This window comes from Cyanistes caeruleus, unplaced genomic scaffold, assembly GCF_971803275.1.
Source record: "Cyanistes caeruleus unplaced genomic scaffold, bCyaCae1.hap1.1 HAP1_SCAFFOLD_65, whole genome shotgun sequence".
Lineage (NCBI taxonomy): Eukaryota > Metazoa > Chordata > Aves > Passeriformes > Paridae > Cyanistes > Cyanistes caeruleus.
Genome location: NW_028255884.1, coordinates 1,887,757 through 1,914,449, shown reverse-complemented (window position 1 = coordinate 1,914,449; position 26,693 = coordinate 1,887,757). Strand labels below are relative to the sequence as shown.

At 56.7% G+C, this 26,693-nt stretch overlaps 3 protein-coding genes across 3 annotated transcripts in view; 2 read left to right on the top strand and 1 right to left on the bottom strand.

Moving 5' to 3' along the window:
* Nucleotides 1-26,693, bottom strand: part of LOC147647145 (uncharacterized) — a 446,158-nt gene that overhangs the window by 230,149 nt on the left and 189,316 nt on the right. The window lies entirely within an intron of this gene.
* LOC147647150 (uncharacterized) overlaps nucleotides 1-26,693 on the top strand; it is a 264,237-nt gene that overhangs the window by 122,316 nt on the left and 115,228 nt on the right. The gene's annotated exons all lie outside the window — the stretch shown is intronic.
* Nucleotides 11,351-13,424, top strand: LOC147647151 (serine/threonine-protein kinase pim-1-like). The gene is made up of 6 exons (XM_086872388.1): nucleotides 11,351-11,365; nucleotides 11,407-11,457; nucleotides 11,662-12,028; nucleotides 12,570-12,746; nucleotides 13,003-13,150; nucleotides 13,340-13,424. The coding sequence occupies exons 1-5, from the start codon at nucleotides 11,351-11,353 to the stop codon at nucleotides 13,107-13,109; spliced, it is 717 nt and encodes a 238-aa protein (XP_086728514.1). The 3' UTR covers nucleotides 13,110-13,150; nucleotides 13,340-13,424.

Genomic DNA, 26,693 nt, shown 5'->3' with positions numbered 1-26,693 from the left:
GGCTTCTCTTTGTCCCCAGCTGTCATCAGTGCCTCCAGTTCTCTGCTCTGCCTGGGGTCTGGGGACACTTTCTCAGTCACATCCCTCAGTGGGACCCATTAAAAGTGAAAGAAACTTTGGAGTGTGATTCTGACTTGGAGTTCTTGAGAGCTTTCTTCCCCTCCCTGTCAGGGACTGATGTTCAGGGCCTCAGCACAAAGCCCCAAGAGGCTCATTAAAGTCCTGCTGCTGTGTCTGTGCTGCTGAGCTGGGCTGGGCTCCTGGCACAGAGGCAGCTCCTGGAAACCAAGAAGAGCTTCAAAAGCACATTTCTCTCGCTGAGCAGCTCTTCTGCCAGCCCAGCAGGGCTGGGGCACTGCCTGCAGCCACCCTGGGCACAGCCCAGAGGCACAGAGAGCTTCAATCAGTCAGGGCTGGGAAGGTGCTGAGAAGTGCCTGGGGCAGAATCCCTGCCAGCCCTTGGCACAGGAAGCCTCTGGCTGCAGGACAATGCAGCTGCAGCTCCTGGAGGCATCTCCTCAAGCTGGAACATGCCAGTGCCTACAGACTCTGTGAGTACATTCTCTGCCTGTCCCTTGTGCAGAGCAGCCAGGGGTGCCCAGGGCTGTCCTGCAGAGCAGGGTCCTGCAGCCCAGGGCGCTGTGCTGGGGCAGGGACTCTGCTGCCTGCCAGGGACAGCTCTCAGCCGGCCCGGGGAGCTGCTCCCACCGCTGGGGAGAAGCTGTGGGGGGAAGGAGCCACCCTGAGCAGGGCAGGGGCTGCTGCTGAGAGGGGCTGTGTGGGGCAGGGCTGCTCCCAGCTCCAGTCCTGCCTGGGCACAGCTCCAGAGGACACTTCCTAAAGAAGGTGAGCCTGGAATTGCTGTAAAGATCAGGAGCTTTCCTGAGACTCTGTTCAATTTCTTTCTTTAAGCAGGGCGGGAAAGTTGTGATGATGTCAAAAAGATTTTTGCTTTTTATATATGTTTAATAATTTTTTAGATCTGTAAACTATTATTATAATATTACAAAATTATAATCCTTAATTAACTCAAACTATTACTATATACTTATATAATTATTATCATTAATTAACTCTGTTTCCTAAACTTTCTCTTAGATTTTAGAACAATAAACTCATCTTCTAAATACATTTCTGAAATACTGTATTGTCTTATCATCAGGGAGAGGAGCTACAAGAAGAGCATTTTGTTTTGTAACCAGAATGTGAGCAGTCATAACAAAAAGTGGGGCATAGAAACCCTTCGACCTACTCCAGTGGGTTGACTCAGGGATGTGTAACTGGGGCAGCTGAATCTCCTATTGAATGTTTCTGTTAAATATCCTAATTAATCAACCTTAATAAATTGTTGAAATAAGGGGCCGGGTGCACCCCATCCCCACTGGGATACATGGAAGTTTCCAACAAAGGTCTGGTTTTTACTTTACTGTTCTAACACTGTTGCAAAGGTTTGGGGTTTTTTTCTCTTTTGATTATAGACAACGAAGGAGATGAGAGAAGCAGAAGAGGAATTGCAATCCCAGAATCACAGAACATTCTGGGTTGAAAGGGACACACCAGGAACAGCAAAGTAATGTTTGAACATTTACAGAGTTGCCAGAATTGTAAGTTTGGGTGCTCAGTCTCTCTGCTGGGAGGCTCCTAAACAGCCTAAATGCACTGCTCTGATATTGTCATTGGTACCTGGGGCTCTCAGGGAGGCTCTGGCATCTGCAGCAGCTGAGTCAGGCCCTGCCCTTGGGATTGCTGCCAGGCAGGTGTGTCCATGGGAATGGGGTGTCCCAGCTTCCCTGTGACCTGTGGGGCTGTGGGCAAAGCAGTCCATGGCAAAGGGGAATGAGCTGAGCCCCCTCCCTGAGATCCCATCATGGGCACACCTGGGGATCTCCTTGCTGTGTCCTTCCAAGCTCTGAGCTGCCCTCCTGGCTGCAAATCTGTGCCAGAGCCTCTCAGAGTTCCCTGAATGTCCCACGGGGAAGGGCAGAGATGCCACAGCTGAGGAAATGCTGTTGGCTCTGCCAAGGGAGCCGTGAGTGTCCTTGGCAGAGGGGGGTGCTGAGCCCTTGCCCACAGACCTTTAGAGAGGGTGAGACATTCAGGGATCCCTCTGCTCTGGGCAGGGTCTGGTTTATGCCAGGGTGACACAGGAGTGTGATTGTGCTCTGATTCCAGCCAAAGGTGCAAACCCAGGGCAGTTGGGAACAAGCCCATCCAGCCCCTCACCTTCCCTAAGCCACAGGGAATCCTTTGCCTCTCACATCTCTCAGTGGGAAATTCTGAGTGCAGCAGAAATGCTGGGGATTTCTGACCTCAGAGAACCAGGAATGATCTCTGGGCAGTAAAACAATTCCTAAAACCAACTTCTGCTATACTTTAGAAGTGTGTGTGCAGATGGCAACAAGCCCTTCTGCATTAGGAGTGATTCTTCTGACAAATCCTGAATTTCCAGCCTTGTCCCTCTCCTGCATGGCCACAAACCCAGGGCAGCAGGGCAGGGATGGCTCCTGGAGAGCCCCCAGGCACAGGCCTGGCTGCTCCTGGCACACTCAGACAGCACAGCTGGAGCTCAGGCAGGGACCTGGGTGAAGTTTTCACAGAGCAGGAACAAGGCTGGGTGACTCCCAGCCTCTCCTGATTTGTCACTACTACTTTTCTTCATGAACAGGTCTCCACGCTCAACCACAGCAAATGTCCAACAGCAGCTCCATCAGCCACTTCCTCCTGCTGGCATTGGCAGACACGCGGCAGCTGCAGCTCCTGCACTTCTGCCTCTTCCTGGGCATCTCCCTGGCTGCCCTCCTGGGCAACGGCCTCATCATCAGCGCCGTAGCCTGCAGCCACCACCTGCACAGCCCCATGTTCTTCTTCCTGCTCAACCTGGCCCTCACTGACCTGGGCTCCATCTGCACCACTGTGCCCAAAGCCATGCACAATTCCCTCTGGGACACCAGGCACATCTCCTACACAGGATGGGCTGCACAAGTATTTTTTTTGGTTTTCTGTGCTGCAACAGAGTATTTCCTCCTGACCATCATGTGCTACGACCGCTACGTGTCCATCTGCAAACCCCTGCACTACGGGACCCTCCTGGGCAGCAGAGCTTGTGCCCACATGGCAGCAGCTGCCTGGGCCAGTGCCTTTCTCTATTCATTGCTGCACACAGCCAATACATTTTCCCTGCCCCTGTGCCATGGCAATGCTTTGGGCCAGTTCTTCTGTGAAATCCCTCAGATCCTCAAGCTCTCCTGCTCCAATTCCTACACTAGAGAACTTGGGCTCATTGCAGTCAGTGCCTGTGTGGTACTTGGCTGTTTTGTGTTCATTGTTTTCTCCTATGTGCAGATCTTCAGGGCTGTGCTGAGGATCCCCTCTGAGCAGGGACGGCACAAAGCCTTTTCCACCTGCCTCCCTCACCTGGCTGTGGTCTCCCTGTTTATCAGCACTCTCCTGTTTGCTCACCTGAAGCCCCCCTCCATCTCCTCCCCATCCCTGGATCTGGCACTGTCAGTTCTGTACTCGGTGGTGCCTCCAGCCCTGAACCCCCTCATCTACAGCCTGAGGAACCAGGAGCTCAAGGCTGCAGTGTGGAGAATGATCACTGGATCATTTCAGGAACATTAAACTGCTGGCCAATTCCTGCAAATAACTTGTAATAAAAGCCATCTTTGATACTTCTTGGTGGTTTCATTTAGGAGGTTCATTTACTTAGTTTTGTGTTTTAAAATTGTCTTCAATAAAATGTCATTGTTTTGTGCCATTTCTCATTTTGTTTCTCTCCACCTTCCCTGAGGCCACAGACTGTGACAATGAGGGGCTGTGCTCTTGGTGGCTTTCAATGAACTAAAGAATCTCCCAGCAAAGTTTTCTCCAGAGATGCCCCTTTTGTTCCCTTCTCTGCAGCTGCAGCAGCAGTGTCTGTGCGCAGAGCTGGGGCAGATCAGTGCTGGCACAGCAGCTGTGCCCAGGAGCAGCAGCACTTGGTGTTGCCAGTGCTGCTCCCGTGCCACTGCCCCGCTGCCCTCCTGGCCCTGGTGTTGCTGCAGGGCCTGAGTGCTCTCAGGGCCGGGCACAGCCCTGGGGGTGGCAGTGCCGGGGCTGCAGCAGGGACAGGCCATGGGCACTGCTGGGGCAGCGCTGACGCCTCAGGGCAGGGCCTGGGGGCTCCAGGCTCCTTGCCCAGGCTCTCTCAAGAACACGGCCAGGCCAAAGCTCAGCACAGAAAACCCCCGTGAGCAGCCCCAGGCTGGCCGTGGGCAGGCTGGGGGCAAACAGCATGGCTGGGGCTCAGCAAGGTCCCTGGGGGAGACGGGAAGGAGCAGCAGAGCAGGGGCTGATCCATCCCCACTGCGCTGGACACCCCAGGGCAGCGTCCCAGAGCGTCCTCATGGAGCTGCCAACAACATCCCCCCTGTGCAGCCCTGGCCTCTCCCCCAGCTCAGAGAGGTGCCGCATCCTTGCAGGCACAGACACGGCAGCACTGGCTCAGGAGCCCCTGTTTGCACTGCCCAGAGCAGGCATCAGCACCCCCATGGTGCTGCTGTGGGGAGATGAACCTGAGGGAGCACAAATGCCATCAGCCCCAGGGGCCAGGAAGGGCTGGGGGACGGGAGGGAAACCACTCAGGTTTGTCATGGCCTCTGAAGTCACACAGAAAGTTTGTTCCCATGAGCTGTGAGTTTCCTGTGACACTGCAGACGTTGTTGCTCAGAGCCAGGGCTGCCTGGCAGCCACCCCCAAACTGCCCTGAGCATTTCCTTTGCTTCACCTTTGCTTTCTTTACTCCTCCTGATCCAGATTTCTTCCTATTCCTTTTGATTAACCACCCCAGCTCCTTCAGCTACTCCTCACAGGATTTGTGCTCCAGACCCCTCACCAGCCTTGTTGCCCTTCTCTGGACACGCTCCAGCCCCTCCATGGCCTTCCTAAATTGGGGGCCCAGAACTGGACACAGCACTTGAGGTGCTGCCCAACCAGTGCAGAGTAGAGGGGAGGAATCCCTGCCCTGCTCCTGCTGGCCACACTGTTCCTGATCCAGGCCAGGGGCCATTGGCCTCCTTGGCCACCTGGGCACACTGCTGGCTCATGCCCAGCCTGCTGTCCATCAGTGCCCCAGGTCCCTTTCTGCCTGCCTGCTGTCCAGCCACTCTGTCCCCAGCCTGTAGCACTGCAGGGGTTGTTGGGGCCAAAGTGCAGGACCTGGCACTTGGACTTGTTAAACCTCACCTTGTTGGATTTGGGCCCTGGATCCAGCCTGTCCAGCTCCCTGTGCAGAGCCCTCCTACCCTGCAGCACATCAACACTCCCAGCCAACCTGGTGTCACCACGGTTCCATGGGGCCCTAGAGTGTCACAATGGTCTCCAGGATTCCATGAGGCCTCCCAGCAATCCAATTTTGGATCATACTGGGAGTGACTGGACTCATCCTGGGAGAATCTGAGAATGACTGGGAACACACCATGCACATCATCCCCCATACTGGGGGTGACTGGGAGCAACTGGGAGCACACTGGGAGCCAATGGCATCATACTGGGACTGACTGGGTTGATCTAGCCAGAGGCAACTGGGACCATCCTGGGAGTGCTGCCATGTGACAAGGATCATACTGGAGCTTACTGGGCTCATGATGGTGTTGAAAGGGAACAACTGGGATCTCTGAACACCAAAGGTTCCTTTCCTGCTCACTGACGAAGGAGCTTCCCAGTATCCATGTGTGAGGTGACCTTCACCTGAACCAGATGCTGTTAGGAGAAAAAGCTGCCTCTGCTGGAAAATCCCACACAACAAGTCAATGCCAAGAGAGCATTTTGCTTTCACAATTCCCCTCCTGGAGCCACAGTCCTTTTGGATCACACAGCAAGCAAGAGAACAGCACAAAATACAAGGCTGTGTCCAGTTTTTGGCTGGATCAGCAAACAAAGGGAATGCCAGGGTTCACTGCCACAGACTCTTCTCCTCTGGGGAACAGGACCCTCCCAGGCTCCATTTCAAATGCTGTGCACACCCTGCTGGCTACAAACAACCCCTTTTTAAAGAAGTTGTTGTCAGGAGCTTTCCCAAATAAATGGCATCCTAATGGCAATTTTCATTCAAAATCAACTCCGTTCCAAAGGAAGAACAGAAAGCCCACAGCAATCCCAAAGGCACATATGGTGCACCTGGGGAAATCCTCGACTTAGGGGCCCAGTGGGTTAAAAAATACCCATCAGAAGCCCCAGAGTGCAGAGTGCAAACTGCAGCAACCACTTGCTGGATCATTTTGGCTGTGCTGCACACACCTGCAGACTGTCTGTCCCCCTGCCAGGACAGAAGGACACCCGTCAGGGGCTGGGCTGGCTGCTGAGAATGCCTCGGGCAGGAGGATCCTCAGGCAATGAGCAGGTGCCCAGAGCCGCTCTGACACTGAGGCCTCTGTGCCCCACAGCAATGGGAACACCACAAGGACACGGCAACGTTCCTGTGACATCACAGCAGCAGCTCCCCCAAAACCGCCTGGAAGGTTCTCCTGGGTCACCAAGGAGCACAGAGGATCCTCAGAGGGCACAACCTATTGCTCAAGGGATCCAAGAGGAACTCAGAAAATGCAGCAAATGAGGACACCCCACAGCCCAGCCTGAACACTGAGAAGGAACAAAGATGTGACCAAACCAAAGGAACGACAACTTTTGGTCACTGATGCTTCTGACTAAAACCAGCAAGGCTTGTTCCATCTGGGACCTTTGGTCTAGTTCTAGAAACAAGCAAGGTTCTCTACTGTCAATGTACAGAAAGCAGGAACTTGGGGAAAAGAAGGCTGAGAGTGCCAAAGCCTTGTGTGACTCCTTGGACATCTTGTGGCTGAGGGTGTCCAAGGCAATGGAGTCACAAGTGGGGTCCCTGCCCTCCCCACTGACAGCTGCCATCTCTCCTTCAGCCCCACACGTGTCTCCAACAACCTCCTGTCAAGGGCCTCCATCCACACATTCCATCACCAGCCACAGATCCTCATCCACGAGGTCACCCAGCATCCCTGAGGCCACAGCAGGGAGTGCTCCTGGCATCTGGTAGAGCACTGTGGCTTTCCTGGGATCCTTCTGGTGCCTGTGGCTGAGAGGAGTGGGGTGGATGGAAGCAGGACGGGTCACAGATCAGCAGCCCCACTGCAAGCAGTGCTTTCTCCTGCTGTGTGGGGACCGTGGGGTGACTGATATTGGGACTCCTCTGGCTTTGGTCCTGCAGAGCACACAGTGGCTCAGGCACTGGGCTGAGGGAAGGGGTGCCATGGAAACCCAGCACAGGCATTTCTCTTTGGAGAGGGGGTTCTGCAAGGAGAAGGGGGAAGAAGAGACTTTCCTGTCTGCTGAGATTCCCCCTCCTCCTTCAGCAGCCATTCCACAATCCATCAGTACCAGAGTTCATAGGATCACTTCCATGCCAGGGAGCACAAGGCACTCAAAACAGAACCCTGCCAGAGCCCAGCCCTGCCTGCCCATTTGGAGGGTGTGGGGGAATGGAATTTCAGCAGGAGCTGACCCACAATGATACTTTGCCACTGGTGGGTTTCTCACAGCCTTAGAAGGAGTTTGAGATCTCTGTCCCCAACACCTGCTCACCCTTCAAGTGCACACACGAGCCTGGGGGCAATTCAGGTTCCCTGGAGTGGTGGCTGCTTCCCTTGGAAACAGGAGCTGTTGTCTTTTCCAGTGTGCTTAACTCCCTTCTACCTATTAGAAAGTGGGTGGATAAAGGAAATGACCCTGGAGAAAGGGGACCAGAAACTGGGAAAAATGAAACATATCTAATTACAAATGACATCTCTTTCATTTATTTCTTTAGTACTAATCTATTACTACAAACAAAAACTTGTTTCTGAGGTGATTGTTGGGATTCGGGGCTTTATTTCTTTTTCTTGTTGTTATTATTATTTATTAGTATTACTTTTCATTGTTAAGACTTTTAAATCTTAGACATTAATAACAATGGCTGGATGTCACTCACTGGGAAACTTCCCTTGCTTTTCTCACTGGGATTAAACTCTACAATCAACTTCAAGTTGCCAGTGGATTCAAAAGACAGGAAATCTTTTTTAATGGTGGGCTTGGTGTGGTTTGGAGCTGGGGAAATGCTTCATCCTTTCCCAGAGGGGCCCCAAGCCCACTCTGCTGCCACATCTGCACTCGCGGCCCCTCACGGCTGCCCTGCCCTGGGGACATGGTGGGACCCCTCCTGCCAGGGCTGAGGCTCCTCATGGCCCCTCACAGCCCCTCATGGCCCCATAGAACCTCTCATGGCCCCATTGAACATCTCTTGGCCCCTCACAGCCCCTCATGGCCCCTCACAGCCCCTCATGGCCCCATAGAACCTCTCATGGCCCCATTGAACATCTCTTGGCCCCTCACAGCCCCTCATGGCCCCTCACTACCCCTCATGGCCCCATAGAACCTCTCATGGCCCCATAGAACCTCTCACAGCCCCTCATGTCCCTTCATGGCCCCTCATTTCCCCTCATGGCCCCACAGAACCTCTCATGGCCCCATAGAACCTCTCATTTCCCCTCACAGCCCCTCACAGCCCCAGGGGCTCCTCCCAAAGGAGAAGGGCTCGGGCCCTGCTCACTCTCCTTTTATTTCAGTCCCTTCACAGCGCCGAGTAAAGAAAGGCTGAATGGAGCCTTTCCCCAGCGTTTCCCTCGGGGTTCATTGCGGGCTGAAGCTCTGTGCTGGCGCTGGCCCCAGCACCAACATCCCTGCAGCCCCCAAGGCCTTTGCTGTCCCCCCGTGTCCATTCCCTGTCCCCGAGTCCCGCCCGGCTCTGGCAGCAGCAGCAGCCGCAGCGCAGCGGGCGCAGGCCCGGCCCGGCCGGGGCTCCCGGCCAGGAGCAGCAGCAGCGCCGGCCCTTCCCACCTGCTCCTGCCTCGGCTTCCCAGGGCTTTTGCCAGGGCAATGCTGGACTACAGCAACAATCCCCCACAAACAGCCCTGATTCCTCAGGGCCCCCCTCTGCTGCCCTCAGCCAGCCCTCAGAGGAAGAAAGGATCGGGTTCCAGCGCTGTTTTCAGCCCTGTTTTACTCACCCTGAGGTGACAGCAGGAGGCTGTTGGTGCCCTGGCCTTGGCAATTGTAGATCCCGGCTGCTCTTGCCCCTCTTCTGCTTGCCACTTGAATTTTAGCAGTACAGCTGCAATTGCCTTTTTCATTCAGTGCTACCCACTGTGCTTTTGTCACAGGGAACTCAGGATTTTTGTTTCAGGCATCATGATCACTAGAGATCAAAATGCTCCCAAGTCCCTGAGCACAAAATCAAGGAGAATGAAAGCCACACAGGTCACATTTGCAGTGCTCAAACACAGCCCTGTTGCTGCTGCTGCTGCTGCTGAAATAGAATCAACTGACAGAGGCCATCACAGAAATTGCCTCTGCAGTGGCAAATCAAATGAAAAAATCCACCAGGAGAAAGAAAAACCAGAACTCCCCAACTCACTTCATTGTTTCTTCTGAGCAGCAGAAGAAAAAGGAACAGGGCACCTTTCAGGCAGCTCCACAAGCTCAGGGTTCTCATTTCCTGGGGAATCTGAGACACAATTGGCCTTGTTAAAAGGATAAAAGCAAAGGGAATGAATTGGGAATTATTAAGAAAAAATGACCCTTCTTACACACAAAGTTCACCAAGTCATTCCCTGCATTTCTCCTTTTCACATTCTTTCTCTCACCCACTGAGAGCTCCAGCTTATCATGTTCTGCTGCTTATCATCAACTGATTGTGCTCTTGATTTCTCCCACTGCAAGAGATGTAGAATCATCTAAACCGAACACAGAAACAAACTCCCTCTGTCAGCCCATCTTCATGTTCCAGATCACTTTCCAGATGTCCATGGGGCTGTTGGAATGATGAGCTCTCCACTGCTGGCTGCAGGCTCTGGAGATTCTTTCTCCACATTCAGCCAGGCTTGTATTCCCCAACAATTCCTGGTAGCCCATCATGTTTTCTTTGGGTAGAAGAGGAACAATGAAAACCTCACCAATGGCACAACTCCCCTGTGCACAAGGAAGAGAAAGAACAAGTTGTCAAGTTCTTCAAACATTTGTCCTGCTTTGCTGCAAGAGTTGTGCTGCACTCACAGTGTGGGAAGCCAAGAGAAGCTGCAGCTGGGGGCACATCTTGTGACAGGAGCTGCGCCTTGTTCTCCAGGACAGGTTTTTGGATAGGACAGATGGGGCTGGGGAGAAGATTCTGGGAAAACTGAAACAGCTTTGTGAAGAAAAGAAAATAAAATCAAAAGAAACAACCAATATGTTTTTTTCTATTTTTCTCTCTTTATTTTTATGTTTCCCTTTTCCATCTTGCACTGTTTCTCCATCCCATTCATTCCAAATGGCTCTCACCTCTAAGATCTGAGACTTGGCAAGTTTTAGACCCTGTAAAATACCCTGAGCTATAGCCAGTTTGCCTTGCCCTGTTTTCCTTGGAAAGCAATGCTGGAGACACAAGTGCAGTGCTTGGCTCAGGTACAAATTCTGCATTCAGGGAATGTGCTCAGACGGTGTCTGAGCCTCAGCAGGGACAAGGCACAGCAGCAGCCAAGGGCATTGCTGTGCCCCTGTGCAGGAGTCCAGACTCTGGCTCTTGGCTCAGCAGGGCAAAGTTGCCGTGTTTGGCCAGGCTCAGGGGCTGCCCGGGGAGCGCGGGGCTCGGGGCGGGGCCGAGCGGGCAACAGACAAACGGACACGGGGACAAACGGCCCCGGTGCTTCAGTTGCAGCGGCAGCGGCGGCAGCAGCGAAAGCAGCGACAGCAGCGAAAGCAGCAAATTTATCAATTCTCTCTCTCTCTTCTCCCTCTCCCACTGTCCCGCATCTTCTCCCGGTCTCCCTTTTCCTGTGTCCCCTCCTCTTCCAGGTTCCCTCTCCCCGTGCCCACCTGGGCCATGCCCCCAGCCCGCCCCCGGCCCCGGGCGGGGCTGCCCCGGCCCCGGCCCCGGCCCCGGCCCCGGCCCCGGCCCCGGCCCCGGCCCCGGCTCCTCCCGGGGCCCGCGGAGGACACAGGCGGTGCGGCCGCTGCCGCCGCCTCCGCTGCGGCTTCCCCGGCCCGAGCTCCGCCGCTGTCGCGTTCCAATGAGGGAACGCCTGCGGGTGCCCGGCCCGGGGAGCTCGGGGAGCGCTCGGGGGCCGTTCCTGGCCCCGGGCCGAGCACTGACGGCCGCGTCTCTTCCCCAGGGAAGGCGCAGCAGGCCCTGCAGCAGCGCTACCGAGTGGGGTCACTGCTGGGGCGCGGCGGCTTTGGCAGAGTTTTTGCGGCCACTCGGCTCTCGGACGGACTCCCGGTGAGCAGAGGGGCCGGCGGCGGGCGGAGGAGGAGGAGGGGGCGGAGGAGGAGGATGGGGCTGGACACGGTGGGCGGTGAGCTGAATCCGCTGTTCCCTTTGGCTTGCAGGTGGCCATCAAAAAGGTGCCACGGAACCGCGTCCGGCACTGGGGCGAGCTGGTGAGTGAGCGGGGCCAGCGGCAGAAGCCGGGCCGTGCCGGGCGGGGATGAGCCGGGGCCCGGCAGGGTGGGAGCCGCCAGGACACCTGGAGGGAGAGCGGGCGTGGGGCCAGCGGAGGGCACAGAGCATCCCGGGCTGGCTGAGGGCTTCCCGAGCCCTGGCACGGCCTCAGCCCCACTGACGGCACCGTGCTCCTCCCGCAGCCCGACGGCACCAGCGCACCCCTGGAGATAGTGCTGCTGGACAAGGTGTCCACAGGCTTCCCCGGTGTGGTGCAGCTGCTGGAATGGTTTGAGCTCCCCAACACCATCGTGATGGTGCTGGAGCGCCCGGAGCGCTGTCAGGACCTGCGGCGTTTCATTCGGGCACGGAGGTTCCTGTCCGAGGAAGAGGCGCGGGAGCTGTTCCAGCAGGTGCTGGCGGCCGTGCGGCACTGCACCAGCTGCGGGGTCCTGCACCGAGATATCAAACCTGAGAACGTCTTGGTAGACCTGGACACCGGCCAGGCAAAACTGATTGACTTCGGCTGTGGCACCTACCTGCAGGACACAGCCTACACTCAGTTTGCAGGTGAGCCCACACAGGGGTGGTGATCCTGGTCCTGGCATCTCCTGGCCCAACATCTCCTGGCCCAACCTGGGTGTGGCAGGAGGGATTCTCCCAGGACTGGGGCTGGGGCTGGGGCAGCCAGACTGACAAAATCCCCCGTGGGTGGGGATAGCAGAGAGGGGGAGCCAGAACCTGTGCACCTGCTGGTTTGGTGTGCAGGTGAGAATGGGCTTGGACTGCTCTGCTCACCTGATTTGCCTTGGTTCAAGATATTTTTTGGGCAATGCCAGCAGGGAGGATGTGGGTATGGTTTTTCCCCAGCACTGAGTGGGTATTTCCCTTTGTGTGTCATGGTCGGGCCTTGCCAGGGTTTCTGCTGCCCTCTTCCAGCACCAGTGGCTTCTTTTCCAACCCCAGGTTTGTACCCAAGTCCCAGGTGCTGGCGAGAGGGCAGCAGGTCACCCCGTGTGCCACTGGGGCAGCCCCCACATGCCCAGGGATGCTGGGGCCAGGCTCTGGGAGCAGCAGCATCCCCCTGATGAGCTCCATCCATATTCCATAGGAACACCGTCATACAGCCCCCCGGAATGGAACGACTTCGGCTGGTACCATGGCGAGGCAGCGACCGTCTGGTCCCTGGGCATCCTGCTGCACGAGATGGTCTGCGGGGAGCACCCTTTCAGGAGGGGCAGGAACATCAGATGGGGCCAGCTCCCGCTGCCACAACGGCTCTCCCAAGGTGGATCCTCATCTCTGGGCACGGGGGGAACACCAGTGTTGGGAGACAGCAGCGGGCTCGTGAGCATCCCGCTCTGGCAGCTGCTGAGGAGGTGGCACATGTCCTGCTCTCCTGCTCTCCTCCAAAACAAAGAATTGATGGGAAAGTTTAGGCCCAGCTCTGAGCACATCCAGCGTGGCCTGGGCACGGGAATAGTGGGGCAAAGCAGACAGGAGCCTTCTCCAACTGACCAGTGGTTTGTGGTTTCTCTCCCCAGACTGCCAAATTCTGATCAGGTGGTGTTTATCCCTGAACTCCTTGGACAGGCCCTCATTAGAAGACCTGTCCTGTGATCCCTGGATGCAGGATATTCATCAGCCCTAGAAGAAGGGAGAGAGCCACATGCACAGTGATGCAGGGACCTGGTAAGTTACAGCTCCACACATGCCCTGGCAATCAGCAGCAAAGAAACCCAGACTTTTTTGTCCTGCCTGTGTCACTGCACTGGGGTCATGGAATGGGAACACACAGCCCTTGTGCTGGAGCTGAGCTGCTCTGCCCAGCACTGGTGGGCACCATCTGAGCTGGTTTTGCTTGTCCTGCTTCACTGACAGCCGGGCCCTGGGCAGAACCCTGACAGCCTGGTGTCACCCCAGGGAAGAAGGAGCCCCTGGAGAAGCTGTACCAGGTGGGGCTGCTGCTGCTGCTGCTGGAGACGTGGAGGACAGCAGCAAGGATGACAACCTCTTCCTCCACCTGGCCAGTGGGAGCTGGCGATGATGGACTTTGATTCTGGCACCTTCTTCAAAGCCAGGCTCCACAGGGAATTTTCAGGTAAGTCCAGACCCAGGGGGATGCTCCCAGATTTGTGCATTGGCCGGGAGCCAAAGGTTTCCCTTTCACTGGGGCAGATGCAACTGATTCCTCAGTGGCTGCCCAGCTGGTTTTTTGGCAGGGCTGGGGGCGTGGGCTGGGGTGGTTACGAAATGGGAGTGGGATCCTGGCCCTGCCAACAGCCCCCAGCACCCACCGTGCCCCGGGCTGGGGCTGGGGCAGCCAGCCCGACACAAACAAACCCCCATGGCAGGAGCACAGGTGGGACTCCAGAACCTGAGCACGGCTGCTTTGCTGTGCAGGCAAGGAAGGGCTTGGGCTGCTCCACTCCCCTGCTTTGCTTTGCTTTGTGATTTTGGGGGACAGTGCAGGGGGGAAGGGAGAAAGCATGGGCTTCCCTCACCCATGGGTGGGTTTTTCCCCAGAATGTAGGGGTTGGGCCTTCCTCAAGCTCCTGACAGACATAAGATTTTTTACCATTTTTCTTGTTTCCCCTTTTTGTCTGTAACCTATTTTCATTAATTTGTTGTTTGTTTTTCTAAAGGAAGCGTTCCAGGTGGGATCCAGTCTGGATCAGGAAGTGCTTGGGACCAGCTGTGGCGTGGATGGGCCGTGCCCTTGGAGAAGACTGAGGACATCGTTTGGGACCAGCTTTTCTTGTGGCAGCGGATGGTGTGAGGTGGGTCCTCATCTCCTTGGCATGGGAGGGACAAGAGCTTTTGGGAGATGGCAGCGGGCACAGGAGCATCCCGCTCTGGGCAGCTGCTGAGGGGCTGGATCTGCCGTGGCTGGCTGCAGGCTGGGCACATGTCCTGCCCTCCTGCTCTGCTCCCCAAGGCAGCAGTGATGGGCAGCTCTGGGCCCAGCTCTGAGCACGGCCAGCATGGCCTGGGCACCGCGGCTGGCTGGGACAAGGGGACAGGAGCCTTCAGCTGACGGGCGGTTTCTGCTTTCTCTCCTTGCAGCCGGGCTCTGCGGATGCTGAGGCTGCTCTGGGCTCTGCCAGGGCTCTGCTGGGCTCAGCACCGGGCCGGGATCAGCCAAAGAAGAAACGCTGTGACCTGCAGCAGAGACTTGAGCATTTTGGCAATGCAGCTCAAGTCTGCACAGTGTCCACCTCCAAGGGAAAACATGACACCCCCAAAAAATTAAACTTGTTCCATAACTTCTGAAATGAAATCCATCTGGGATGACCCCAAATGACATTTTTCAGCTTGCTCAAGCTGTAGCTCAGCCCTTCTCTGAACAGTTGTGTCCTCACACCTGCCTTTTACTTCACAACTGCTCCCTCCTTTCCCCCAGTGAGTTCCCAGCCCATCACAGTCTCCATCACACTGCAGCCTTCCTTGATGCCCCTCTCCACGAGGAAGGCCAAGCCCCAGTCTCAGGGACTGTTGGGGGTTAGGTGTCTTTGTTTTTTATTTCTGGCTTGCCCATAGGATTTTTACCCATTAGTTTGGGGTAAAACCTAACTGTGGGTACTTGGTGGGTGCTTGAAAAAAGACAGAGTTTGGCCGGGACCAAGGAGGGAAGGGGGCAGGAAAAAAAGGAGGGTGGCGACAGTTTGGTGGGCTTTCTTCAGTTTTGGAGAAGGACACTTCGGGCGCAGAGTTGTTGTGGTGGGGAGAAGGGAATTTCACCATCATCCAGACGGAGCTGCTGCTGCTTCTCCTCCTCCCCTCTTTGTTGGTGGCCTCGCACCCCCTGTCCTGCCGGGACGTGTGGCAGTGCCAGGCACCGCCGCGGAGCTGCTGATCCACCTCAGCCACCGGCCCAGGATCTCAGCTCATCCCTGCTGTTCCAGCTGAGTGTTCCTCAGAGCCCTGCAGGAGCACCGGGACTGCCCGCCCGAGGGGGTTTGTGAAACAAAGCCTCTCCTCCATCCCATCTCAGCCGAGAAAGCTGTCACGGGGTCCCTGGTTCTGTTTTCTTGCTAATGCTGTAGTTATTGTTGCTTGTTTGCCTGGTTATAAATTCTAATAAAGAACTGTTATTCCTATCCTCAGATCTCTGCCTGAAAGCCCCTTGATTTCAGAATTATAATAATTCAGAGGGAGGGGGTCTACGTTTTCATTCCAGGGGAGGCCCCTGCCCTCCCTAGCTGACACCTGTCTTCCAAAACAAAGACAGATGGGGAGTTTCTCCATCCTCCTTACCCTTGTGGGGCCAGCAGTGCTCTTGGTTCCTCATGCTCTTTTTGTGGGGCCTTTTGTGTCTGTGCCCCTCCAACTTAGGGGGACAGGGGATATTTGCTGCCCCCTTTCTGCTTCTGGGAAGCCTGTGTGGGCTCCTTGTCCCTCTCTGATTTGGGGGGTGCCAGTGTTGTCACCATCCCAGCAGCCCCCGTCTGCTCTTTGCCATCTGCCAGGCCAGGGGTGTTCTCTGTCCCCTTGCAATTTGTGGGGCTGGCACAGGCACAATTCCCCTCCTCTTTGGGGGGGCTGGCAGTCTCCCCTTCCCCCTCTGACTTGGGGGATGCTCTGGGCTACATCCATCTCTTAGTTTGGGGGGGGCAGGTATTTATCTCCCTTCAGTTTGGGGGGCCCGGGGATCGTCTCCATCCTCCTCCAGTTTTGAGGGGCCTGGGAGTAGTCTCTGTCTCCCACCGATTTGGGGGGACTGGTGCAGGCTCCACCCCCCTCTGATTTTGAGGGACAACCTGGAGGAAAGGCACCAAAATCTTGACAAAGGCTGAAGAGAACACTCTGATTACCCCTTTTGCCCAGAGGTTCCCTTAGCTGAAGTTGCTAACAAGGACCAGACTCGCCAGCCCGCCATGGGTTTCGAGTTCTTTTATTTCCTGGGCCCTCAGTCCTGCGTGGGACACGGGAACTGGGTGCTGCAGAGGCTGCGCCAAGGCATCAGAAATGCCCGCCCAGCACCCAAGGGTGGTAGAAGATCTGCTCCAGCACCGGCCGGTCCATGGGGTGCTTGGACAAACACCAGCGGATCAGATGTTGGCACTCTGGGGAGAGAAGGCAGAAAGCGGCGCTCACTTGCAGAAGGCTCCTGCCCAGCTGCTCCCGGCGCCTGCAGAAGCCGGGCCACACTGCGTGTGCTGGGAGCTGCCCTTGGCGGGAGAGCGGCACGGCAGGACAAGCGTCCCCTCCTTCAGCCAAGCGTGCCACACCCAGCCTGCCACGGGCCACCTGCTGCAGCCGGCCCTTGAGGGCACATGGACGTTCCGTGGAGCTGCAGGAGGGCCGGGCTGGGCTGCGCAGTGCCACCTGCCAAAGCCTGCCTGCTTCAGGCCGCGTACCAACCTGGAGAGACCTCCTGCGGGAAGAAGAGCTGCCCCAACACGGTGTCACACTCGTTCTCGAGGGGCAGGAACCCACACACCATCTCAAACAGCAGCACGCCCAGGGACCAGATGGTCGCCCCATCGCCGTGGTAGCAGCACAGGCCGATCCACTCGGCCGGGCAGTACGTGCATGTTCCTAGGGGAGACGGGCGGCGCTGCTCAGGCGCAGGCTGCTGCCTTCCAGAGCCTGGTGCCAGCCTCCTGCAAGAGGCAGGGACTGCAGCCATGGCCACAACTTCCCCCCAAGGCCTGCCTGCCTCCCCCTGACAATGGGCCAAAGCCAAGAAACCATTCTGCAAGGCTGAGAACGCCAGTGGAGCAGCCCAAGGCCTTGTGGGCCTGCCAAGCTGAGGACCCGGGGCCCGGCTTTTGCAGCCCCTTTCTGTCGGCAGGGCCGGCAGCCGGCTCCTGGGGCACAGCACCTGCCCCGTGCCACAGGGCAGCCGGCAGCCGGCTGAATGCCGCACCCTACGGCCCAGGAGGGAATGGGGCTGTGCAGTGCCTGGCACTGGGAGCAGGGCCCGCGCTCTGGGCTCACCGGCAAACTGTGTGCAGGCCCGCTCCTGGAGGAAGGTGCCACAACCAAAGCCGATCAGCTTCAGGTCGCCAGTCTCCGGGTTGACGAGGAGGTTCTCTGTCTTGATGTCCCGGTGCAGGACACCACAGGCGATGCAGTGCCACACGGCCTCCAGCACCTGCCAGAAAAGCCAGCGTGCCACCTCCTCGCTCAGGAACTCTTGCTCCAGCAGGATGTGCAAGAGATCCCGAGATTGCTCTGGACGCTCCATCACCAGAACGAAGCTGTCAGGCAGCTCGAACCAGTCGAGGAGCTGGATAATTCTGCGGCAGCCAAAGCCTACCTTTTCCATTAGCACGATCTCCAGTGGAACACAGGTGCCGTCGGGCTGTGAGGAGAAGACAATGCCTCCATCACAGGGCCTGATGCTGCCAGGAACCCCCCAAGTGCCCGCCAGTGCAGTGGCCACAGCCAGCACCGGCCACCTTGCTCTGACCTGCTTCTAGGCTGCTCTCAGAAGCCCTGGCCTGGCCTACGAATGCCCCTCCAGAGCCCCATGGCAGCCTCAGACAGCTCCTCAGGTCTCACCTGCCGGTACAGAAGCCTTGTTGGTATTTGGTGGCTCTATGGGAGCAGCTTCCTGGAGATGGAGGAAACTCCCTGTTCCCTCGAGAATTGTCTCCTCTACCAGGCACGGGCTGTTGCCAGCTGGCACATCCAGCACCGTCACCTGGGAGCTGTGGTCCGGCAGCTGCTGGTTCCAGGACACTTGCTGCTCCTCCACCTGCTCCTGAGACGGCTCCCCTGGATCAGGCTGGGCTCCCACTTGGACCTGGGGGCTTTCCCTGGCCATGTCAGTGCTCAGGGTCACGCCCATGTTGTTGAAGTCCAAGGGTCCAAGGAAGCTGGGAGACCTGTCCCTGGGCTCTGCACCTTCTGCAGGCTGACAGGTCTGGCTGAGCCTCTCCGAGGGATGGAGGCTGTCAGAGATAGCGGAGGCTCCTGGCACCATGGACGTTCTCTGACAGCCTGAGCTCCTTGCATGGATGGCGGGTCTTCTCTGCTGTGCCATCCTTGCAAGGCTTGAGGCTCTCCCAAGGATGGCCAGTCTTGCTGGGAGCAGCCTCCTGAAGGGATGGCGGCTTCTGGAGAAGCTGGGCGAGCCACAGCAGGGCAGGTGGCCTCACCTCATCAGCTTCTCCAGTTCTTTCCACAACGCCAGCCACATCCCAAAGAAGAGCGGCACAGATGTCCCATTGTGTGCCCAGTGCCGGATCATCACTTCCTGCAGCTCTTGGGCCACTGCCATGCAGGGACCGCAGCTGCTGGAGCTCTCCAGAGGGCTTGCGGGAGCACCTGGCCGCCGGCGAGGGGTGGCCCGAGGCCTGGAGAACCTGGGAGCCTCAGGGGCTGCTCGGTTCCTCCATGGGCCTCTGGGCCTAACCCTGGGGCGCTTCCTCGTCTGCCGCCTCCGTGGTTGCCAGTGGCCACCGGCCCAGCAGACAGCCACAGCGGCCAGCAGCAGGACAAGGGCAGGCATCAGGACACCACCGTCACCCATGGCTACGGCACGTCCCATGGCGACTGCACTGGCAGCTGCGGGGGCTGGCCTGGTTTATATAGGGCTGGCGTGGTGATGTCACAGTGCTGTGGGCAGCACAGCTGTGTGACATCACGGCCCTGCATCACACCAGAGCTCAACCCCTTTGTGACATCACGGCCCCACCCAATTCAGGGATCACAGCCCTGGCTCATCCCTGAAGATGAACATGGCCTGGAAAAGCCTGGAAATCAGAACCAGAGCTCAGCCCCTTGCAATGAATCCTCCCCAGGAGCAAGTGGCAGCACATCAGGAAGAGTGCTGCTGCCACCTGTGTCAAGCCCCAGCTCCCAGGACACTGCAGCGGCACCAACTTCAAACAACCACTACCCTGTGCCAGAGAAGATCCCCCAGAGACAAAGGGAGGGGAAGTTCCTCTGTCTCTGGGGAGGTCTCCTGAAATGGCTGGCGAGGACTGCAAGAGTTTTCTCATAGCAGCTCACCAACTTCTGCAGAGCCTCCGTTCTAAATAAATCCGGATATTCCAAAGAGCGCTCATGCTTGTCCCACTGCTCTGGTTTTGACTGCCATGGGGTTCCTCTCTTCCCAAGAGCTGGCACATGCTGGGTTTGGATTCAAGATGGGAATGCTGTGATTCAGTCTGGGGTGGTTTGGTTTCTGCTGAGCAGGGCTTGCCCTCTTCAAGGACTTTGCAGTGTCCCTTGGTACAATGCATGTTTTCCTCTGGGAAGGGAGGGGTGAGTGTTGAAGACAGAGGCAATAAATGCATTAGAAAACCTGCACTGTGTCTATGTCCATGTTTTTCAGGTGACCATCCACATCCTGGAAGGGGACGATGTAATTTCTATAATTTCTTTTTTTAATGTATTAACAAGTCAATTTTTATTATGCCTCACATTTTTGGCCACCTTCATCTCCAGCTGAGCTTTCAGTGCACCAAATTTCTTGCTGCAGTGACAAGAAGCATCTCTGTATTCTTCTCCTGACCTTCATTCCTTGTCCTCTACCCATCCCATCCCGCCCCAGGGAGCAGGGACTGTCCTGGGGCAGATCCAGGAGGATATCCAGGACCATCCCTGCCTGGGACGGGTGCCAAGGAGATCCAGGAGGGTTCAGTGTCCAGCTCTAAGTCCTGGGACACCCTGTGCCGTGCTCCCAACAGCCCTGATTTTCAGGAAGGAGCCACAGCAGTCACCTGACCATCCATGGATTTTTCTTCCAGGAATTCACTGTGGAGCTTGTTTCTGTTTTCCTGCTCTTTCTGAGCTCCTGTCAACATGGCATGGAGCTGGAAGAGGTGGAGAGGAGAAATGTCAGGAAGGAGAAAACAGAAGGAAATTGCTGGGGAAAAGGGAGACACACACCCCTAATGGTGGCTGCAGAAAGCTCCACACGCTCCAGCCTGCCCCAAAACCAGGGACAGCCCTGGCTAAAATCCAGGAAAAACACTGCTGAGGATCCAAGGAATCCGAGCCATGATCTGTGTGGAGAGTGTCCCTGACAGGAGGAACGTGAATGGAACCGAGCGAGGCTGGGGCAGGAGGGTCAGAGCGAGCAGAGAAGGGGGGCCCATCAACATCCTAATTTACTGCTCCAGAGAAAGAAAAATTCCCAGCTTTAATTCCAAGGAGGATAATTTTATATCTCCTTGGCATCTGCAGATCTATGACCTGAATCCAGTCATGAGTTTCCTTCAGGTCTCCACCCTCAGGACCAGTTAAACAGATAGTGGGGTTAAACTCTTTCCCACTTGTTAAATCTGGATCCTCCTGCTCCATGAGAAACTTTTAATTGTGTCCCTCAGAGAATCCTTCTGGAGCAGAAGTGCTGGTGTGAAATGAACGGGGACAAGGAGTGTTGGGTGAAGAACTGACTAATGTGATATGGGAATGTGCCTCGCTGGGGATCCAAGCCAGCCGAATTTCACCCAGAAAACAAAGAGGGATTAAGTTCAAGCCTTGGGAAGCATTTGATTAAGATGTGGCAAAGAGAAAGGGCTTATGGCAGTTAATATGTTAATCGACTCACCCCTTATAAGGTGAATTTCTAGAATGTTCCTGGTTCTCTCCCCTGATTGGTTGTTATTTGTTGCATTATTTTGCATATTTCTAACCCCAGTTTGTGGTTGGACCCATGCCCTCAGGCTCTGCCCTCAGACCTACCCTGTATATTTCTGTGTCTGCCCGTCGTCCTGGTCTTTGCAGTTTGTCCCTATACTGCGCACGGTTTATGGGCGTTGTCCTTATTTTATTTCTCATTAAAGTGTTAATTTTAGGTGGACACAAACTCCATCATACTATTTCATTTTCTTTGCACCTCAATTCCCTGAAGTCAGAGAAACCTAAAGTTTTAAAGGTACTGGTTTTCAATGGGATAGGATCCATTTAATTCCCAGAAAGAGGCACAGAATTAGATTTGAATCCAAGTTCGGATTCAGCATGGGAATGTAGTGGACAGCACACCGATGGTTTCCATGTTGCTGAGCAGGGCTTGTCCTGTTCAAGGACTTTGCAATCCCCTGTTGGACAATCCATGTCCCATGCTCTGCCAGCAAGGAGGTGACACCATCACCGTACCCCTCCTCATCCCCGTGTCCTATTTAGACAAGAATCTTCCTTCTCCTCTGCTCCAGAGGGTGCTCGAGTGCCCACAGGGAGCCCCTTCCTCGCTCCCGTGGAACTGGTGAGGGCTGGGGTGACGCAGGGCCGTGATGTCACAAAGGGGTTGAGCTCTGGTGTGAAGCAGGGCCGTGATGTCACACAACTGTCCTGGCCACAGCACTGTGACATCACCACGCCAGCCCTATATAAACCGGGCCAGCCCCTGCAGCTGCCAGTGCAGTTGCCATGGGACGTGCCGTAGCCATGGGTGACGGTGGCGTCCTGATGCCTGCCCTTGTCCTGCTGCTGGCTGCTGTGGCTGTCTACTGGGCCGGTGGCCACTGGCAACCACGGAGGCGGCAGATGAGGAAGCACCCCAGGGTTAGGCCCAGAGGCCCATGGAGGAACCGAGCAGCCCCTGAGGCTCCCAGGTTCTCCAGGCCTCGGGCCACCCCTCGCCAGGGGCCAGGTGCTCGCAAGCCCTCTGGAGTGCTCCAGCAGCGGTGGTCCCTTCATGGCAGTGGCCCAAGAGCTGCAGGAAGTGATGATCCGGCACTGGGCACGCAATGGGACATCTGTGCCGCTCTTCTTTGGGATGTGGCAGGCCTTGTGGAAAGAACTGGAGAAGCTGATGAGGTGAGGCCACCTGCCCTGCTGTGGCTCGCCCAGCTTCTCCAGAAGCCGCCATCCCTTCAGGAGGCTGCTCCCAGCAAGATTGGCCATCCTTGGGAGAGCCTCAAGCCTTGCAAGGATGGCACAGCAGAGAAGACCCGCCATCCGTGCAAGAAGCTCAGGCTGTCAGAGAACGTCCATGGTGCCAGGAGCCTCCACTATCTCTGACAGCCTCCATCTCTCAGAGAGGCCATATGGCACTGCACGGCTTGCGGCGTCCTGCACCGGGACATCAAGCCAGAGAACCTCCTCGTCAACCCAGACACTGGGGACCTGAAGCTGATCGACTTCGGTTGCGGCACCTTCCTCCAGGAGTGGGCCTTTGCACAGTTTGCCGGTGAGCCCAGAGCGCGGGCCCTTCTCCCCGTGCCAGGCACTGCATGGCCCCATTCCCTCCTGGGCCGCGGGGTGCGGCATTCAGCCGGCTGCCGGCTGCCCTGTGGCACGGGGCAGGTGCTGTGCCCCAGGAGCCGGCTGCTGGCCCTGCCGACAGAAAGGGGCTGCAAAAGCCGGGCCCCAGCTCCTCGGCTTGGCAGGCCCACAAGGCCTTGGGCTGCTCCGCTGGCGTTCTCAGCCTTGCAGAATGGTTCCTTGGCTTTGGCCCATTGTCAGGGGGAGGCAGGCACGCCTTGGGGGGAAGTTGTGGCCACGGCTGCAGCCCCTGCCTCTGGCAGGAGGCTGGCACCAGGCTCTGGAAGGCAGCAGCCTGTGCCTGAGCAGCGCCGCCCGTCTCCCCTAGGAACATGCACGTACTGCCCGGCCGAGTGGATCGGCCTGCGCTGCTACCACAGCGATGGGGCGACCATCTGGTCCCTGGGCGTGCTGCTGTTTGAGATGGTGTGCGGGTTCCTGCCCTTCGAGAACGAGTGTGACACCGTGTTGGGGCAGCTCTTCTTCCCGCAGGAGGTCTCTCCAGGTTGGTACACGGCCTGAAGCAGGCAGGCTTTGGCAGGTGGCACCGCGCAGCCCAGCCCAGCCCTCCCGCAGCTGCGCGGGACGTCCATGTGCCCTCAAGGGCCGGCTGCAGCAGGTGGCCCGTGGCAGGCTGGGTGTGGCACGCTTGGCTGAAGGAGGGGACGCTTGTCCTGCCGTGCCGCTCTCCCGCCAAGGGCAGCTCCCAGCACACGCAGCGTGGCCCAGCTTCTGCAGGCGCCAGGAGCAACTGGGCAGGAGCCTTCTGCAAGTGAGCGCCGCTTTCTGCCTTCTCTCCCCAGAGTGCCAACATCTGATCCGCTGCTGTTTGTCCAAGCACCCCATGGACCGGCCGGTGCTGGAGCAGATCTTCTACCACCCTTGGGTGTTGGGTGGCCATTTCTGATGCCTTGGTGCAGCCTCTGCAGCACCCAGTTCCCGTGTCCCACGCAGGACTGAGGGCCCAGGAAATAAAACAACCCAAAACCCACTGCGGGCCTGGAAGTCTTGTCCTGGTTAGCAACTTCAGCTAAGGGAACCTCTTAGCAAAAGGGGTAATCAGTGTTCTCTTCAGCCTTTGTCAAGATTTTGGTGCCTTTCCTCCAGGTTGTCCCTCAAAATCAGAGGGGGGTGGAGCCTGCACCAGTCCCCCCAAATCAGTGGGAGGCAGAAACTTCTCCCAGGCCCCTCAAAACTGGAGGAGGATGGAGGCTATCCCCAGGCCTCCCAAACTGAAGGGAGATAAATACCTGGCAACCCAAAATAAGAGGTGGATGGAGCACACAGCAGCCCCCAAGTCAGAGGAGGAAGGGGAGACTGCCAGCCCCCCCAAAGAGGAGGGGAATTGTGCCTGTGCCAGCCCCACAAATTGCAAGGGGACAGAGAACACCCCTGGCCTGGCAAAGGACAAAGAGCAGGCGGGGGCTGGCGGGATGGTGACAACACTGGCAACCCCCAAATCAGAGAGGGACAAAGAGCCCGCACAGGCTTCCCAGAAGCAGAAAGGGGGCAGCAAATATCCCCTGTCCCCCTAAGTTGGAGGGGCACAGACACAAAAGGCCCCACAAAAAGAGCATGAGGAACCAAGAGCACTGCTGGCCCCACAAGGGTAAGGAGGATGGAGAAACTCCCCATCTGTCTTTGTTTTGGAAGACAGGTGTCTGCTAGGGAGGGCAGGGGCCTCCCCTGGAATGAAAATGTAGACCCCCTCCCTCTGAATTATTATAATTCTGAAATCAAGGGGCTTTCAGGCAGAGATCTGAGGATAGGAATAACAGTTCTTTATTAGAATTTATAACCAGGCAAACAAACAACAATAACTACAGCATTAGCAAGAAAACAGAACCAGGGGGCCCGTGACAGCTTTCTTGGCTGAGACGGAATGGAGGAGAGGCTTTGTTTCACAAACCCCTCGGGCGGGCAGTCCCGGTGCTCCTGCAGGGCTCTGAGGAACACTCAGCTGGAACAGCAGGGATGAGCTGAGATCCTGGGCCGGTGGCTGAGGTGGATCAGCAGCTCCGCGGCGGTGCCTGGCACTGCCACACGTCCCGGCAGGACAGGGGGTGCGAGGCCACCAACAAAGAGGGGAGAAGGAAAAGCAGCAGCAGCTCCGTGTGAGTGATCGTGAAATTCTCTTGTGCCCACCGCAGCATCTCTGCACCCAAAGTGTCCTTCTCCGAAGCTGAAGAAAGCCCCCCAAACTATCCCCGCTCTCCTCTTTTCCTGCCCCGCTTCCCTCCCTGGGCCCGGCCAAACTCTTTGCCTTTTGTCAAGCACCCACCAAGTACCCACAGTTAGGCTGTCCCCACAACTAATGGGTAAAAATTCCACAGGCAATCCAGAATTAATAAAAGAAAAGACACCTAACCCCCAACACCTGCCCCTGGCAATGACCTGAGATGGGATTGAATATAACAAAAGGGCCATGGCCAGACCCTCACGTTCTTTGATCCCACATCATGTCATTGCCATAGGCAGGAAAAGGTACAGGTGTCTCCCCAGCATGGATCACAGGGAACATGGATCACCAGGTCTCTGCCAAACTTGAATTTTCCAAGGGGGGATGAAGCTGGAGCAGTGCACAAAGCTCTTCCTGTACTTTGGGGCATTTGCAGAGCTTCCCGTACTGGTGCTGCCGTTGGTGTTGGGTCAAGCTAGATCTCCAGGTGAAGCTCTTCCCACACAGGGGACACTCGTAGGGTGTCTCCCCAGTGTGGAGGCGTTTGTGGGTGTTGAGGCTGGAGCTGTGGCTGAAGCTCTTCCCACATTCCCCACACTCGTAGGGCCTCTCCCCAGTGTGGATGATCTAGTGGCAGATCAGGCTGTTGCTGTGGCTGAAGCTCTTCCCACACTCCAAGCACTTGTAGGGCTTCTCCCCATCCTGAAGCTGCTCATGGACCACCAGCTCAGAGCCCCGGCTGGATCTCCGGTCGCCTTCCCGGTACAGGGTGGGTCTTTCCTCCTCAGAGCACCCTGGGATGGCTTTGGAGCCCCTCCTCCTGTGGGATCTCTGGGGATTTTCCTCCCCATTGGATTCCTGTGCCGTGGAGCTGCTCAAAACAGCCTCTTCCATGAGGTTCTGCTGTGGGGATTTGTCCTCCCTGCTCTCCATCCTCAGCTTCTTGTCTGGGGGAGGAAGGACAAGGAGAGGATGGGATTTGCCTCCGTGCCAGAGGGAAGGGGAAGGAGATCCCCCCAGTGCGTCCCCGGCAGGACGGCGTCAGCAGCGGGGTTGTCCTGCAGCCGGGGGCCAGGCTGGGCTGGGAGATGGAGCAGGAGAGAGGGGGAAAGGGGCACTGACTTCCTCCTCACCTGCCTGGGTGTCCTGGGGCATCTTCCTCTTCCTCACAGCCTCCTTCTCCATCCAGCCAAGGTTTGGGAATGGGAAATCCTGGTTTGAGGAAATACAAGGGATGAGGACATTGAGTTTGAAGGTCCCTCTGTCCAAGCTCATCTCTAGAAGTCACCGAACATCTGGGGTCCATAAAACCTCCAAAAAACACCAGTATTCAGCTCTGAAAATGCCTCCCAGGAGTTCCCCATCTCTAGTCTCCCCTGTTTTCAAGGAGAGAAGGTTCAAGGGTTCCCGCCTGTCCCAGCTGCTGGGAGTCAAGCTTGTACTGGGGACAACCTGTCTGCTCAGTCCCTACCATCCCCAGGCAGCTGGGAGTGCCAGGAATCTGAAAAGTTCCCCCTGTTTCCATTTCCCCACTTAGGGATGGTGAGACCCCCCAATGTCCCCCCAAGTAGGATTTTCCACTCAGCATTGCAGTTCCACATTCTCCAAACATCCCCCCGCCGCAAAATAAACCCAACCCAGGGACCCCCCCAGGATATCCGGGCAAAGCTCCCACTCCCCCATCACCTGTGGGATGGTGGGTGATGATCCCACAGGAGGGGGCTATGAATTCAAGGAGTGCTCAACCTTGTGGTTCCTTCTCCTTTCCGTGATCCTCCTTTGTCCCTCCTCTTCCTCCCTCTCCTCCCCTTCCATCCTTCCTCCTCCTCTTCCTCCCTAACCCCACCTCCTTCTCCTACTTCCATCCCTTCTCTCTCTCCTTCTTCATCC